The sequence below is a fragment of the Solanum tuberosum genome, unplaced genomic scaffold (assembly GCF_000226075.1).
Source record: "Solanum tuberosum cultivar DM 1-3 516 R44 unplaced genomic scaffold, SolTub_3.0 scf00102, whole genome shotgun sequence".
Lineage (NCBI taxonomy): Eukaryota > Viridiplantae > Streptophyta > Magnoliopsida > Solanales > Solanaceae > Solanum > Solanum tuberosum.
The window spans coordinates 984,500-1,002,017 of NW_006239028.1; the positions used below are offsets into that span (position 1 = coordinate 984,500).

General features: G+C 34.4%; 3 protein-coding genes across 5 annotated transcripts; all 3 read right to left on the bottom strand.

Annotated features, from left to right (window-relative positions):
* Positions 1-6,266: 6,266 nt before the first annotated feature.
* On the bottom strand, positions 6,267-8,016 carry LOC107060886 (cytochrome P450 CYP72A219-like). Of its 2 annotated transcripts, none has more exons than XM_015309401.1 (4): positions 7,711-8,016; positions 7,387-7,631; positions 6,926-7,310; positions 6,267-6,848 (listed from the first exon to the last, which is right to left on the bottom strand). In XM_015309401.1, exons 2-4 carry the CDS (start codon positions 7,626-7,628, stop codon positions 6,423-6,425), a joined length of 1,053 nt encoding a protein of 350 aa, XP_015164887.1. In that variant the 5' UTR covers positions 7,629-7,631; positions 7,711-8,016; the 3' UTR covers positions 6,267-6,422. The 2 variants fall into 2 exon arrangements, with proteins under 2 accessions (XP_015164887.1, XP_015164888.1); XM_015309402.1 differs by having other exon boundaries at positions 7,387-7,618; positions 7,711-7,790.
* A 33-nt stretch (positions 8,017-8,049) lies between these two features.
* LOC102585053 (cytochrome P450 CYP72A219-like) lies at positions 8,050-10,268 on the bottom strand. The gene is made up of 5 exons (XM_015309355.1): positions 9,771-10,268; positions 9,033-9,253; positions 8,693-8,937; positions 8,232-8,616; positions 8,050-8,154 (listed from the first exon to the last, which is right to left on the bottom strand). Exons 1-5 carry the CDS (start codon positions 10,108-10,110, stop codon positions 8,050-8,052), a joined length of 1,296 nt encoding a protein of 431 aa, XP_015164841.1. The 5' UTR covers positions 10,111-10,268.
* Positions 10,269-12,338: 2,070 nt separating this feature from the next.
* On the bottom strand, positions 12,339-15,974 carry LOC102585384 (cytochrome P450 CYP72A219-like). Of its 2 annotated transcripts, none has more exons than XM_015309399.1 (4): positions 14,826-15,083; positions 13,739-13,983; positions 13,203-13,587; positions 12,339-13,000 (listed from the first exon to the last, which is right to left on the bottom strand). In XM_015309399.1, the coding sequence occupies exons 1-4, from the start codon at positions 15,030-15,032 to the stop codon at positions 12,575-12,577; spliced, it is 1,263 nt and encodes a 420-aa protein (XP_015164885.1). In that variant the 5' UTR covers positions 15,033-15,083; the 3' UTR covers positions 12,339-12,574. The 2 variants fall into 2 exon arrangements, with proteins under 2 accessions (XP_015164885.1, XP_015164886.1); XM_015309400.1 differs by lacking the exon at positions 14,826-15,083 and adding an exon at positions 15,730-15,974 and having other exon boundaries at positions 12,421-13,000.
* Between the last annotated feature and the right edge of the window lie 1,544 nt (positions 15,975-17,518).

Genomic DNA, 17,518 nt, shown 5'->3' on the forward strand with positions numbered 1-17,518 from the left:
TAAGCCAATATCTTAATGGTTCTATAATGGTTTAGTATCTCTACAAACCGATGACCAATAAGCCAAACCAATAAACTTCAAAACCGAACCGAATCGACCAATACGCAACCCTAGGATCATATATACCCCTATATGATTTTTAAAAAAAATTAAAATTCCAAAAAATACAAAATTTAAAATTAATTTTTCACTTCCGTTGAATGAATGATATATATGAGCTAATTTTGTAACAATAGGAGTATATGTGAACCGTTTGTATAACAGTAAGGTTATATATGAGTCACTTTCATAATGAGGAGCATATCAGCTCCAAATGACAAAGTTGAGGGATATATCAAATTATTTTCCTTTTCAAATATTTTTTATAGTATAAGAGTATATATGGTCGTTTTTCCATATATATAATCTAGACAAATACTATGGAAGGTAGGAGTGGGATAAGGATGATGAGGATGAAGATGGGGTGTGTTGGAAGGTTCAGAAGATACAATCAATATGGAATATCACTTTACTTATTTTTCTTATTTCCACTACAAAAGTCATATTCTAGCTCATTTTAAGTAGGGAAAAAGGACAAAATGTACCCCTGAACTATCGTAAATGGTATGCAGATACCCTCCATCATACTTTTGGGACATTGGTGTCCCTGCCATCCAAAACCTAGAGAATATATACCCTTCACTCTAATGGAAGACTAAATAGGGACACGTGGCACAATCTTATCCGTCGATCCGATATTTAATAAATGTCGGATCGATGGATAAGATTATGTCACGTGTATAAATGTTAGTATAAAGTGTATATTTGCTCTAGTTTTTGGTGCTTTCATTTTCGTACTCTAATGGCGGTGGTGGGTTTAGATCGATTCACTGGCACGGGTAATCTAGATGACTGGATCTTTCGGGCCGAATGATACTTCGCTTACCTTGGCTTCCCGGAGAATGACTGGCTACCTCTTCCTTTCCTCTATCTCGATGGTGAAGCACTTGACTGGTTCCGTTGGATGTATCGCAAACAAACAATTTTGGGATTGGAAGCATTTCAAGGAAAAGTTATCTTTGTGCTTTCGAGCATGAACCACCCTTGAGTTTGCTGTTGCACATACGCAAATCACGACTATTCTTACTTTGCTACAGAAGGTGCATGACAGTTTTTCAGTTATGTCTAAGCAACTTGACAACACCCATATCTCAAATTCTAGTATTTCCAATATCACGGGCTTGTCACCAACAATAGTTCAAGAGGTTGCAATAGAAGATGCAATTGACAGTGCTACTACGAGGGTTAGCGAAGAGATCGCCTCTGCTTTGGGTGATGGACAATCAAGCATTGCAAATAATTTTGAGGTACATCCTGAGACGTTTGACACTTTGATCGACATAAACCTCCTTTTTGCTTGGACAACTTTTGTCATGGGAGATCCATGCAGACCAGGTGTTTGATGAAAGTTCTCACCAACTTGAAGGCTCAAGTCCATGAATTTGACATGGCTTTGGACTTGGTAGCGGATAATTTAGTGGGGTTGCAAATTCCTTTGCAGGCCACGAGATCTGTTGAGCCGCCCCTGGTCGAGGAAGGTGAATGTCTCGAAACTAAAACAGACATAGTGTTTGATGGAAGTCTCCAGCGAAATGAGTTCGACCTACAATGCCAATTTGCAAATTTGCAGCTTGTTGTGACAGACAAAAAAAATTTCTCATGAGATTTTGAGTTCTGATTTTGATGAACCAATATGAGTTGATGGATACGTCTCCCTTATCCCTCATGATGACGTTGCTGCGATTGCTGAGTTTTTTTCAATTTGTATTCAATCACTCGTGATTGGCCGATTTTGGGGACCTAGCAATGTGTGAGAGTGTGACAGATGGCTTACCCACTTGTCATTGGTTTGACACTGGGCAGCATGTTTCTCCGTTTATTCCATTCGTGTTCAGGCTTACGAAGTATGGCCATCATGTATCTGCAACAGAATTTGATAAGAATGGTTATCGTCCTATTATTGGGGCTCAAGGTAGCAGCATCCTAATTTTTGCCATTAGGTGCTCAAGTTACTATAGCAACGGGGATAACTCAAAAATAGCTTGGGAAGGGGCTTCTCACAATTGGTTTCTCAAGATGTCGCGCTACATCCTAGCTATGGAATCAGGCAATTCAAAGATGAACCAACTATTCGACGCAATGTCGGATAAAGCTTGCAAGGTATTCAATGTTATGTCCACATCGTTACTGGTTAGGGTGCTCGCTGAAACACCCAAAGAAACGGGTACTATTCAGCAATTTCACTTTAAAGACAGAGAATGTTTACTGATTTCTTTTGGTGGTCAAGAATCTATAGTGTCGGCTGCACATTCCACACACGCCCTACCAAGGAGGTATTTTGATGTCAACTCTCTTTATAGTGTCTTGTCTAGACAGAAAATTGATTTGGTGGCATCTAACAACATATATGTTGACATAATTCTCATGAAGTCCACAATACTTGATGATGTTTCAAAGAGAGAAATACAATCGAATGATGTGAGGAATGATGTTAAACATGTAAAATTTAATGAGGGAATAAGACATGATGAAAGTCTCTTTCCAGTCGATCCCGGTGAGAATCTGTTCATGGTTAAACTTGGTGGAATGGTGAAGGTTAATTGTGTATGGGATCCAGGAATCAGTTCCAAAATTATGCACCGAAATGGTCTTATGGAAACCATTGGCACACACCTATTGCTGGAATTTATTGTTACTATTTCTCTACTTCTTAATTACTTTTATGATGCTCACTTGAAAGGTAATACTCAATCTACAAAAAGGAGGTAGATGACAGCAAAAGGACTCTCTGTATTTCCTTATTTTTGGCTGAGTTTGTCACAGGACAATGGATGGCAAGTTTTAGTTGATGTATGTGCGTTGGGAGCTAAGAACATGCCTACGTTGAGTGTAAAACCTTCATCCTAAATAGAACCACTTGGTGCATGGGGTGATAAAAATTTAGGCCCCTGTGCATGGGGTGATAAAAATTTAACTGTTGCAGGGATAATGGAGCATCAAAATGTGTCAACAGACCAATGTGCATATTGGTGTTTGAGAATGATATATATTTCTACTGATGAGATCTCATATTGGGCTGATACTATTGTTTGTCCAATGAACAATATTAATTGCATGCGTGCTTTCAAGTGCATCTCTGTTACAGGTATGGAGACTTGTAAATTGGTTCAAGGTTGTTCAACCTATTGAGTTACATATATAGAAATCACTCTTCACAAGACTAGATGAAAGCTAAACACCATAAAATGTTGAAGATCTAAAACACACACTGAAGAAAAAAGTTTAACAATTTTCAATATAGGTTAACTAAACTACAACTATTTTTAAAAGTTTGACGCATAAGCAGAGGAGCACCATACTGTGGATGAATAGTCACTACTTCAACTGGAGCATGTGTATATGATGGAGAGAGTTCGAAGGTGAACTTTTGTAGTATCATTGCTATTGCCATTTTTGCTTCCATCATTGCAAAGTTTTGTCCAATGCAAATTCGGGGACCCCAACCAAATGGAATAAACGAGACTTGTCCATTTGTTGCCTTTGACACTCCTTCACTGAATCTTTCAGGTTTGAATTCCTTCGCCTCTTCACCCCATAATTCCTTGTTATAATGTACTAAGATTGCGGGTATAACGAGTAGTACTTCAGCTGGTAGACTCAGCTCACCCAATTTAACTTCATCTTTGTTCCTTCTACCATATATCAGTGCTGGGGGGAATAGCCTTAACGTCTCGTACAAGATCATTGTCACCTAAGGAAAACAAACATGTATTACATAAGTTGGCAGTAGAATTAGTGCACTAATGAGAGAAATTGTGAAAAGTACTTACAATTTTTAGACGACTAAGTCCTTCAAAATCTGGTTTTTCATTTCCGAATACATTCAAAACCGCCTCTCTGGCACGTACTTGCCACTCTCGATGTAGGCACAGTAATATCATCAAAATAGAATAACTTGCACTCTTCGATTACTTCTGTTATTGTCAATCCGAAATCTTTGCTTCCGTGTTGTTCAATTTCTTTCGTATTGGATTCAAGTAATATGCCTAATAAATCTTCATTATTAGTCTCCCCTGCTTGCATCGCCATCAATCTTTTGTCAATGATACACCTAATTGTCGTTTGAATTTCCTTTTCGATTTCCAGCATTCTTTTCTTCTTCTTACTAGGGAAGAACCTAAAAATAAAATTTTAAGTAAATTTCTATGCTATGAACTATGAAGTAGAAATTTGCTCGAATGCATTAATATTGTACGTACCTCGACCCTGGTATATAAATCGAAAAAACTTGTTCCATTACATACTCAGCTTGTTCTTTCTGAAGTTCAAATACTATTCTCCCTTCTTCATAGCTACTCCCAAATGCAGTTCGAGAAATGACTTCACCGGTCATTAGTTGAAAGTGTGGCCATACATCGAGCTCGACTGATGTTTCCTTTGGAACAGCCTCCTCCCATTTGCTTAGCATTTCACTACAACTCTGATAAAATGCTAGAACCATATGCTGTTACTTAGACAGGTTAATCACTCATGATCACTATACTAGCTATACGCAAAAAGAAAAAAATAGTAATATGTATAACCTTTAGTTTCTCAAAATGGAAGGCGGGATTGATGATTTTTCTATATTTAGCCCATTTCTGTTCCTCAAGGGTAACGAGACCTCGAACCAATAACTTCGCGAATGGATTAGAATGCTTATTCTTGTTATACACATAATGTTTTTCAAAAATTATCTTTATAAGTGAAGGTTCTGTGATGAATACTATAGGCTTGGGGCCTAGCCAGGCAAAAGAATTTTTACCTGCAGAGTATTTAGCAGTTTTGTGTTAGTAAAAAAAGCAGGGCTTATACTAAACCTAAATCAAACTCTATATCGAGTATCCAGAATCCATAAACTCAAAATCTTAGCTCCATCCTGGGTACAAACGTTTTACAAGAAGAACTATACTATGCCACAATACTTCAACTAGAGGAGCGACCAGTTGGTTCACCAAACCCCAACCTAGCGTCACATGTTCTCTTCAAATACAAGGAGATCTAGAGACAAACTACCGACTCCTCCAAAAATTACATTATTAAGCGAAAAATAATTGTTAGTGGACCACCACCACTTTTTAACAATTGCATGAAGTCGAAGACATAATTCCGTAGATAAAAGTTTGCTCCCTTTAATAGTTTGCATGATCACACATTTAAACATGATATCAGATCAGGAAAAGCAAAGATTGGATTCATGTCTTATATAAAAAAAAATATATGTGATTGGTCCATGAAAAGAATATGATTATGCAGACATGATATCAGATCAGGCAAGGAAGAAAAATAAGTAATAAAAAAAAAAATTAAAAACTAGATTGTTGTAGTTACCATTTTGTTGATGGAGTCACAGAAAAAAGGGATGAGCCTTTGAGGTACATCATCAGAGAAATTGATAGGCTTAGATTTGGCTTCATTGAGTTTATTTGTAAGCTCTTTCAAATCTCCATAGAGTAATTTGTATGGATTTCCCTTAAGACCACTCTTTCTTAAGTATTTCTCAAGTTTTTTTGGGCTTCGTCCTATACTCATATACAAACATTTATGCCTTTGGTTTTCTATAGACACTTTTTCTTTTGAATTTTCTATAAAAAAATTTTAAATATTTGCTTTATGTTATATCATGTATTCAGAATAGTAAATCAGAAATACTGAGTCCACATAATTCACTATGTGTTCTTAAGAAATTTAATCCACTCAATGTACCCGAGGTTGTGGATTATTGCCTCCCAGGATAAAATGGATATACCTATTAAAAAAGTAGTGGTACCTCACACTTCAATAACTTCAGCAAACTCAAAAGTCAGCAACGAAATCATCATACATATTAAAGAAGTAGTGATACCTCACACTTTAGCAACAAAATCATACATATTAAAGAAGTAGTGGTACCTCACACTTTAATAATTTCAGCGAACTCAAAAGACAGCAACGAAATCACACAATGACTCTACTTTAAGGAGAAAATTCCAACAAAATACTTGGTTTGTAAGAAAATACGTGTATGCAGAAGAAGGAAAAAAATTGATATGATGGTGCGGTGTGAACTCACATGTTCAGAATAGGCATGTCGATGCCGAGGCCGAGCGAGCGACGATGATGCGAGGGCACCCTCTCCTTAGCCCTTTAAGGGGTAAAGGAAGTGTTTCACTAAACATAAATTCGATTGCTAAGAAAAAAAATTAAAATCAATCAAAAGCTAAATAACCTTGATAACATTAACAAAACTGCAGTTAATGTTTTAAATTCGAAGCATGACTTCCGCGATCACCCAACAATTTAGTATCGATCATTTGAATGATGCATGTAGATCAACGTACAACGCAAATGACGTACATATCATCTTAAAGTTTGCGCATAAGCAGAGGAGCACCATACTGAGGATGAATAGACACTACTGCAACTGGAGCATGTGTATATGATGGTGAGAGTTCAAAGGAGAACTTTTGTAGTATCATTGTTATTGCCATCTTTGCTTCCATCATTGCAAAGTTTTGTCCAATGCAAATTCGGGGTCCCCAACCAAATGGAATAAACGAGACTTGTCCATTTGTTGCCTTTGACACTCCTTCACTGAATCTTTCAGGTTTGAATTCCTTCGCGTCTTCACCCCATAATTCCTTGTTATAATGTACTAAGATTGCGGGTATAACGAGTAGTACTTCAGCTGGCAGACTCAGCTCACCCAATTTGACTTCATCTTTGTTCCTTCTACCATATATCGGTGCTGGGGGGAACAACCTTAACGTCTCGTACAAGATCATTGTCACCTAAGGAAAACAAACATGTATTGCATAAGTTGACAGTAGAATTATTTCACTTATGAGAAATTCTGAAAACTACTTACAATTTTGAGACGACTTAGTCCTTCAAAATCTGGTTTTTCATTTCCGAATACATTCAAAACCTCCTCTCTTGCACGTACTTGCCACTCTGGATGTAGGCATAGTAATATCGTTGTCCATACGAGCAACACTGAAGTGGTATCTTGTCCAGCAAAATAGAATAACTTGCACTCTTCAATCACTTCTATTGTTGTCAATCCGAAATCTTTGCTTCCGTGTTGTTCAATTTCTTTCGTATTGGATTCAAGTAATATGCCTAATAAATCTTCATTATTAGTCTCCCCTGCTTGCATCGCCATCAATCTTTTGTCAATGATACGCCTAATTGTCGTTTGAATTTCCTTTTCGATTTCCAGCATTCTTTTCTTCTTCTTACTAGGCAAGAACCTTATAACAAAAATCCAAGTAAATTCTCTATGCTATGAAGTAGAAATTTGATCAAATACTTTAAAATTGTACGTACCTCGATCCTGGTATATAAATCGAAAAAACTTGTTCCATTACATACTCAGCTTGTTCTTTTTGCAGTTCAAATACTTTTCTTCCTTCTTCATAACTACTCCCAAATGCAATTCGAGAAATGACTTCACCTATCATTAGTTGAAAATGTGGCCATACATCGAGCTCGACTGATGTTTCCTTTGGAACAGCCTCCTCCCATTTGCTTAGCATTTCACTACAACTCTGATAAAATGCTAGAACCATATGCTGTTACTTAGACAGGTTAATCACTCATGATCACTATACTAGCTATACGCAAAAAGAAAAAAATAGTAATATGTATAACCTTTAGTTTCTCAAAATGGAAGGCGGGATTGATGATTTTTCTATATTTAGCCCATTTCTGTTCCTCAAGGGTAACGAGACCTCGAACCAATAACTTCGCGAATGGATTAGAATGCTTATTCTTGTTATACACATAATGTTTTTCAAAAATTATCTTTATAAGTGAAGGTTCTGTGATGAATACTATAGGCTTGGGGCCTAGCCAGGCAAAAGAATTTTTACCTGCAGAGTATTTATCAGTTTTGTGTTAGTAAAAAAAGCAAAGCTTATACTAAAATAGATTGTAAGTGATATATCGCCTACGGGTTCAACAAAACTAGTACTAGTTTTAGTTCAAACTCTATATCAGACTCAGCTCACCCAATTTGACTTCATCTTTGTTCCTTCTACCATATATCGGTGCTGGGGGGAACAACCTTAACGTCTCGTACAAGATCATTGTCACCTAAGGAAAACAAACATGTATTGCATAAGTTGACAGTAGAATTATTTCACTTATGAGAAATTCTGAAAACTACTTACAATTTTGAGACGACTTAGTCCTTCAAAATCTGGTTTTTCATTTCCGAATACATTCAAAACCTCCTCTCTTGCACGTACTTGCCACTCTGGATGTAGGCATAGTAATATCGTTGTCCATACGAGCAACACTGAAGTGGTATCTTGTCCAGCAAAATAGAATAACTTGCACTCTTCAATCACTTCTATTGTTGTCAATCCGAAATCTTTGCTTCCGTGTTGTTCAATTTCTTTCGTATTGGATTCAAGTAATATGCCTAATAAATCTTCATTATTAGTCTCCCCTGCTTGCATCGCCATCAATCTTTTGTCAATGATACACCTAATTGTCGTTTGAATTTCCTTTTCGATTTCCAGCATTCTTTTCTTCTTCTTACTAGGCAAGAACCTTATAACAAAAATCCAAGTAAATTCTCTATGCTATGAAGTAGAAATTTGATCAAATACTTTAAAATTGTACGTACCTCGATCCTGGTATATAAATCGAAAAAACTTGTTCCATTACATACTCAGCTTGTTCTTTCTGAAGTTCAAATACTATTCTCCCTTCTTCATAGCTACTCCCAAATGCAGTTCGAGAAATGACTTCACCGGTCATTAGTTGAAAGTGTGGCCATACATCGAGCTCGACTGATGTTTCCTTTGGAACAGCCTCCTCCCATTTGCTTAGCATTTCACTACAACTCTGATAAAATGCTGGAACCATATGCTGTTATGTAGACGGGTTAATTTCACTCATGATCACTAAGGTCAGTCTATTTACGAGCTATACACAAAAACAAATATTATAATAGTATATATAACCTTTAGTTTCTCAAAATGGAAGGCGGGATTGATGATTTTTCTATATTTAGCCCATTTCTGTTCCTCAAGGGTAACGAGACCTCGAACCAATAACTTCGCGAATGGATTAGAATGCTTATTCTTGTTATACACATAATGTTTTTCAAAAATTATCTTTATAAGTGAAGGTTCTGTGATGAATACTATAGGCTTGGGGCCTAGCCAGGCAAAAGAATTTTTACCTGCAGAGTATTTATCAGTTTTGTGTTAGTAAAAAAAGCAAAGCTTATACTAAAATAGATTGTAAGTGATATATCGCCTACGGGTTCAACAAAACTAGTACTAGTTTTAGTTCAAACTCTATATTTGTGTTTAAAAATCTATTTAATACGTAGAGATATATAATTCATCAAGAACTCAATAAGCTGCTTTTTCAAGAATCCAGAATTCATAAACTCAATTATACTATGCCACGATACTTCAACTAGAGGAGCGACCAGTTGGTTCACCAGACCCCAACCTAGCATCACACTTTCTAGAGACAAAAGTATGGAACTCCTCCCAAAATTACATTATTCGAGCCAAAAATGGCCGTTAGTGGACTACCTCCACGTTTTAAATGAGATGGTCACACATTTAAACATGATATCGGATCAGGCAAAGACCATGGATTCAAGTCGTATATATATAAACAAAAATTATGCGATTGGTCCATGAAAAGAATATGATTAAGCAAACTTGCTAGATTCTTGTACTTACCATTTTTGTTGATGGAGTCACAGAAAAAAGGGATGATCCTTTGAGGTACATCATCAGAGAAATTGATGGGCTTAGATTTGGCTTCATTGAGTTTATTTGTAAGCTCTTTCAAATCTCCATAGAGTAATTTGTATGGATTTCCCTTAAGACCACTCTTTCTTAAGTATTTCTCAAGTTTTTTTGGCCTAAACCATGCCCAATTCAACACTTTCCATGTGTAAATTACTAACAAAATTGCAACACAAGTTGTTGCTATCATCTCTACTCCCACAAGTGATAAGTACTCCATATTTAAAAAGGCTTCTCTCAAGTACTCTTTTCTCTTATATATATGAAACATAAATTAAGCATATCCAGACATCTCAATTCATCTTACTGTGTCAGTTGAACACTTGAATTAACTTACAAAAAAATGATCATCTAGACACTTCTAAAATTTATGTGTTACATAATTGTCGGGGTGTCCATGAGACACAATGTGGACGACTTGTGATGTCTAGATATGCATTTTCAAAATTAAAGTGATTCACTATCTATTGAGACCAAGTTAAAGATAGTTTATATGTATTATGCTTTTCTATTATATCAACGACAAGATGGGGTATGTATTTGATGAATTTTCCACAACTAATAAAGGTGTTTGTCCCAATTGGTTAAATTTGTGGACTTTTATAGGATGATTGATTGACAAAATATAGACTAGTGCGTGAACGAGGGGCAAGACTTTTCCATGATTTTGAATTTCTTACCTTGTATTTTTTTTCTAGTAAACAGGAAAATTCAATAAGTTGTGAGAACTATATTTTCATCAATTCTTATACAATCTTATCAAACGAGCAAATCAAAGTTCATAAATAAGATATCAAAATATCCTAAGGTGTAACATTAATAAATCACATATCTCCATATTCTTTTAATAAATAAATGTTTGTGATTATAAATTGCAAATACACATAATTTTATAAAGACTAGTTTTTGGACACGTGCTTCACACGTGTGTTCCATACAAGTAGTTCATACAAAATAAATCATATAAAAAATACATTGTAATGAATAATAAAATAAAGTGAAAAAGTACAAGCTAAAATATATTTAAATGACTTCTTCTTTGAACAATATTAGATAATTAAATATTATTTGAAAATACAAAATTAAACAACTAAATTTATCTAGAGAGGTAAAATGTATAATGAATTATATTTTGAGCAACATTTAATGTATTGATATATTACATGATACTCTTTCATAAGTAATGTTTTTGATGTGTATTCCATTTGTTGTTTTGATTACCGATTTCAACGGTTAGAGTAGTTTCATTCATCCACTTTAATTATATAATTAGAAAAACATTAATAAACATATATCACCAAAATATTATATATGAATACCTATTCTATTTCATTTATCCACTCCTTTTTTACCAACTTCAGCAAATTTAAGGTATCAAAAATTAAAGTTTCAAACAATTTCAAGCTAAGCAAAGACTCAAAGCTAATGGTAAAGGTATGACATATAAGAGGACCAAAAGTCAATCTCTAACACTTTTATGTCAATACATCAGTTTGATTTTAACTCATAAATATGAATATAAGAAACATTGATAATTTATAAAACTTAAAACTCATAAAATATTATATAAACAAGAATAATATATTTTTACGAACACGTTCAAACAGCTACGTACAACCATTGTTATGAGATTCATATATTGCAAATACAAAAAAAATTAAGAAAAAGAATGAACAAAAATTACACAAGAAAATGTTTTGTTGAGAAAACATTGTATTCTAAATTAGTACATATTAAGATAATATGCTATAATAAGTATAGATAGATGAACAAATATAGCATGTAGAAGCTTCAATCAAACTAATAAATGTTGGAATGTGAAAAGGTTGTATTCTAATTAATATTGAGGAAACTTGCTACTATAATAACTACTGGCAGATGAACCATCTATTGCTTATCCGGTTCAATGCATATGATTATTAATAAGTTTTATATTTTAAAATTATAGTTGTTGGACTTTTAATGTTATCTTTATATAATTAAAATATTATTATTTATTAAGATATTTGATTAAATTTATATTTAGTGTAGGGATAAAATGGTAATTCAACTTTTCATTTTGGAGCTTCCCACTTATAATAATATATGATGATTCACTAGTCAATAATAGTAGTGCCTAGTTATTTTTTAATATTATCCCTTCACATGGCACGGACAATCTCTCCACGCTGAGCATGAATTTTTTTTTTGAATAATTTAAAATGGTTGGTCTTTTTTCTTTTACAAAATATAAATTCATGGGTCAAGTTTTACATTTTTTTAAAAATAAATAAATTGAAAGCACTATTTGGAATCCCAAAATCATGTTTTTTGAAGAATTTGGGATTTGATTTCAAATCATGATCCCAAATTGCATCTTCAAATGTTGATTTGAAATCATGACTACATATCTCACAAGTTATGCTCTGCACCCTAAAAGAACTTATGTCCCACTAAACATAAACTCGACTGCGAAGGAAAAAAAAACAAATAAAAATCAACCCATTTGAAAAAAAAATGCAATTAAAGGAACTATTGTCCTCCACCAAAATGTTAAACATACAAGGAAAAATAGGAGATTTGAGATAGAGCACAAACCATATCAAAAGCTAAAAAACTTTGATAACATTAACCAAACTACAGTTAATGTTTGAATTCGAAACATGACTTCGGCGATCTCGCAACAATTTAGTATATCAATCATTCAAATGATGCATGTAGATCAATGTGCAACGCCAATGTCATAAAATATCATCTTAAAGTTTGTGCATTAGCAGAGGAGCACCATACTGAGGATGAATAGTCACCACTGCAAATGGAGCATGTGTATATGATGGTGAGAGTTCAAAAGAGAACCTTTGTAGTATCATTGCTATCGCCATTTTTGCTTCCATCATTGCAAAGTTTTGTCCGATGCAAACACGCGGTCCCCAACTAAATGGGATAAACGAGACTTGTCCTTTTGTTGCCTTTGACACTCCTTCACTGAATCTTTCTGGTTTGAATTCCTTCGCGTCTTCACCCCATATCTCCTTATCATAATGTATTAGGATTGCGGGTATAATGAGTTGCACTCCGGCTGGTAGATTTAGCTCCCCCAATTTCACTTCCGCTTCAGTCCTTCTACCAGATGATGGCAATGGAGGGAATAGCCTTAACGTCTCGTACAAGATCATCGTTACCTAAAATAAAACACTACAAGTCAAATTCAACACATAAAAATGGTTTCCAACACTTAATGTATATTAACTAATCTCAATTAGCTAAGCCAATCAGGCTCCAAGTCCACTTCTTGTCTCAACAGTCCTATCGAATAACTATATTGAGGACATAAAACGTACTCATTAAAAGATTGGAAGAAAAGAACTTGCGAAAAGTACTTACAATTTTCAAGCGATTTAGTCCTTCTAAATCTGGTTTATTATTTCCAAAGACGTGCAACACCTCCTCTCTGGCACGTACTTGCCACTCTGGATGTAAGCAGAGCAAAATCATTGTCCATACGAGTAACACTGAAGTGGTCTCTTGTCCAGCAAAATAGAATAGTTTGCACTCGTCTACCACGTCTGATCTAGTCATTCCAAAATCTTTTCTACCATGAAGTTCAATTTCTTTCATATTGGATTCAAGTAATATGCCCAATAAGTCATCTTTACTAGTCTCCCCTCCTTCGATTGCTCTCAATCTTTTGTCAATGATACGCCTAATTGTCGTTTGTATTTCCTTTTCAATTTTCAGCATTCTTCTGTTCATTTTAGTAGGCAAGAACCTATATAAACAAAGTTATTCAAATTACAAGAAAAGTCTTTCAGTAGAAAAATTGTTAAGGATCAGATTTTTCATATTTAATTACAGAGAGATTTTGCAAGCACAAAAGAAAGTGTCGAACGTGGAAATGTGATGTACATAAATTGTTGTACCTTGATCCTGGTATATGAATTGAACGTGCTATTCTGATTACATACTCAGCTTGTTCGTTCTGAAGTTCAAATACTGTTCTTCCTTCTTCATAGCTACTCCCAAATGATGTACGACATATGACTTCACTGGACATTATTTGAAGGTCTGGCCATACATCGAGTTCTAATGATGTTCCCTTTGGAACAATTTCCTCCCATTTGCTTAGCATTTCACTACAACTCACATAAAATGCTGGCAGCATATGCTGTAAACATATGAAAAAACCAACAACTATAAATGGATAACTTCTTAATGTTTAAGGCATCTAAATAAGCAAATACTAAGTCGCGCAGGAAAATTTACCATGTTTTCTAAATTCTAAATTTGGTTCTCCCTATTATTAAATTAGTTTTCTTACTTCCGTTCTAAGTCAGTTTAAAAAAGAACGCTACTTTCTATATTTAGTAATTCTTCAATTCCGATATCCCACATGGCAGGTTTCAGACTACAAGATTATTATGGTACAATATACACATATTTAGTTTAAGCCTACAAGTTTCCCTTATTTTCATAAATATCGTCTATGTCCAATCAAACTACAACAACAATAACACATTCACTATAATCCCACAAGTAGAATATGGGCATGATGGTTGTTGAAGTTTGCTTTTAGTTACTGCAGTAACTTTTAGCAAAATAAGTTGTTTAGTTTGAATAAATTTGAATTTTGAATTTTAGTTAGTTTGTTTATGTTGTTGAGATATTTTAGGTTGTTTAAATTTTAAATTATGCAAATTATGTTTTTTATGTTGGCTATTTAAATCCATTCAATGCTTAATAAAATTATTGAAAGCTATTGAAAGTCATTTCAATCCATTGAGAGACATTTTCAATCTTTTTGTGCTGCCCCATTTTTAAAAAACACCAACAATGGTGTATACACAGAAACTTACCCCTACCTTGTGAAGGTAGAGAGGTTGTTTTCGAAAGATCCTCAGTTCAAATATAACAATTCAAAACAAGTTCGAAAAGGAAATATAATAGTAAAGAAAGTACGTTGAAAATAATGGAGAAAAGAACATCAACAACAAGAGTAATAAGTAGGACCTTCAACTTCTCTACGTGGAAGGCGGGATTGATGGTTTTTCTGTGTTTGGCCCATTTGTCTCCCTCAATATTTGCTAGACCCTGAGCCAATAACTTGGTCATTGGATTGGGATGATTTTGCTTTAGATACGCATAATTCTTTGTGAAAATTTCTTTTACATGTTCAGGGTCTGTGATCAACACTACTGGATATGGGCCTAGCCACATAAAAGAATTTTTACCTGCGAGTAATCACTTTAATTTTTGGTTAGTAAAATCTAAAATCTCGAGTTTTTGCTACTTCATCTACCTCAATTTATGTGGCACACTTTCCTATTTAATGTCCCAAAAAGAATGACATATTTCATTATTTGAGAAATATTTAATGACTCTATCAACATTTTATCCACGTTGGATCTCACTTATTTGGCAAAAAGACCCACAAAAGATGTTCAATATTTCTTAAATTTTGTATCCAGTTAAACTACATCACATAATTTAGGACAAAGAGGAGTATGATTTATTGCATTTTCCATTAAGAAATTTCAAGAACAAAATCACTAATGAAAGCAAATAAGAAAGGCATAATACATAAAAGTGCCCTTCAACTTGACTTCAGCTGACATCTATGTCCTTTAACTTTAGGTGTGCACAAGTAGACACTTAAACTTGTATAAAATTAGCAAATAGACACATTCATCTTACGTGGCATCCTACATGGCAATTTTGTGTCGTACATGGTGTCCTATGTGTATTATACAATGTAGGACATGTGTGATTTCTTGTATAATTCTATACAAGTTTAAGTGTCTCCTTGTGCATACCAAAAGTTGAATGACATAGATGTTAGTTGAATTCATTCAGGAATTTTACCAAACAGTTGATACGCATTACTCAACTCACGTTTCTAAACACAGAAACATACCATTTTTGTTGATGGAATCAAGGTAAAAGGGGATGAGCCTTTGAGCTATATCGTCGGAGAAATTGATGGGCTTAGATTTGGCTTCAGTGATACTTTCTGTGAATTCCTTAAAATCTCCATAGAGTAATTTGTATTGATTTCCCTTAAGACCACTCTTTCTTAAGTATTTCTCAAGTTTCTTTGGCTTAAACCATGCCCAATTCAACACTTTCCATGTATATATCAACTAAAAAGCAACACAAATTGTTGTTATCATGATTCTCAACATCTCCGTAGAGTAATTTGTATGGATTTCCCTTAAGACCACTCTTTCTTAAGTATTTCTCAAGTTTCTTTGGCTTAAACCATGCCTAATTCAACACTTTCCATGTATATACCAACAAAAAAGCAACACAAATTGTTGTTATCATGCTTCTCAACATCTCCATTTGGATCTCACCTGCTTCCTCTTAATTAACCTCATTTTATATAGTATATAATTTCACTAAAATTTCGAATAGCAATACATACTACTATATATAGTAGTATAACTAGTAAGTAAATGAACGAAAGTCAAATGCAAGTAGTTATAGAACTATGTGTGTGATAGTAAAATGCAGTAGTATGGACCGCTATTCAAAATCTTAGTGAAACACTAAATTTATTATTTCAGACGCTTTTGTTGAAAAATATTAATCGAAGTGGTACCACAAGAATAGTCTAACATCACAACACAACGCACTAACTCATCAACATCACTAGCTTTAGGAGACTATAATTAGCTAACTAAGATGGAGAACCTCACTTTTTTTTTTTTCAGAAAGAAAATAAAACTAAAACCCCAAATCTCACACAAATATGAAATTTTCTACCTAGCAAAATGCGTGAAATACATCCAAGTCACGTGAATTGAGGTACAATTCAAGTGTTTATTTGTATCATCCCCTTTGTGTTTGTGCCTCTCTTTTTTACTATGTTTATGTCTTCTCTTTTTCCTATTCACATTATAAGTTATTGTCCTTAATTTAACAGATTCATATATGTTTTCTCATTGGGTTGAAGGTTCGTCTTACTTAGGTACATAAAGATTCGTATAGTAGTTATTTTATTTCTAATAAATTGTTAACTTGTCTCATTTGGTAAAATTTTGACATTTATTCCTAATTAGAGATATCGTCCTTTCACACATTATCTCCATTTGTTTTCATATGAATTTACTGTACTAAATATTTTGTTTATCTTTTCTTTGTATTCATCTACTATATTACTGATATTTCCAATCCCTAGCTAGTTTTGTTGAATTTGGAATTTTCTTGTGTAGATATAATTAAGGAGTGATGCTGACGTTTTGTAACTAAAGATGATGCAATAAGTGAAACAGCTCATAATAAATTTCTCCATATAATATTTTTTCAGGTAGTAAATTTATTGTCTCTAATTAATATGTAATGAGATATTTTTATGTAAGTTAGATATGTTCTAATTAATTCTTTTGATTTATGAGGAAAAGTTTACCAACGAAATTTGTGAATAGTTTATATATGTCAGAGTATATGAGGAAAAAAGTGAGGTTCTCCATCTTAGTTAGCTAATAGTCTCCTAAATCTAGTGATGTTGATGAGTTAGTGCATTGTGTTGTGATGTTAGACTAGGGCTGGCAAGGGGACGGGGACGGGGACTGGGGGACGGGACGGGACGGGGGACGGTGCTGGGGGATTTGGCCGGGACTGGGATTGGGGGGACAAAAATAAGTCCCGTCCCGTCCCACTATATATACGGGATGGGACGGGTTTTGGGGGGACGGGACGGG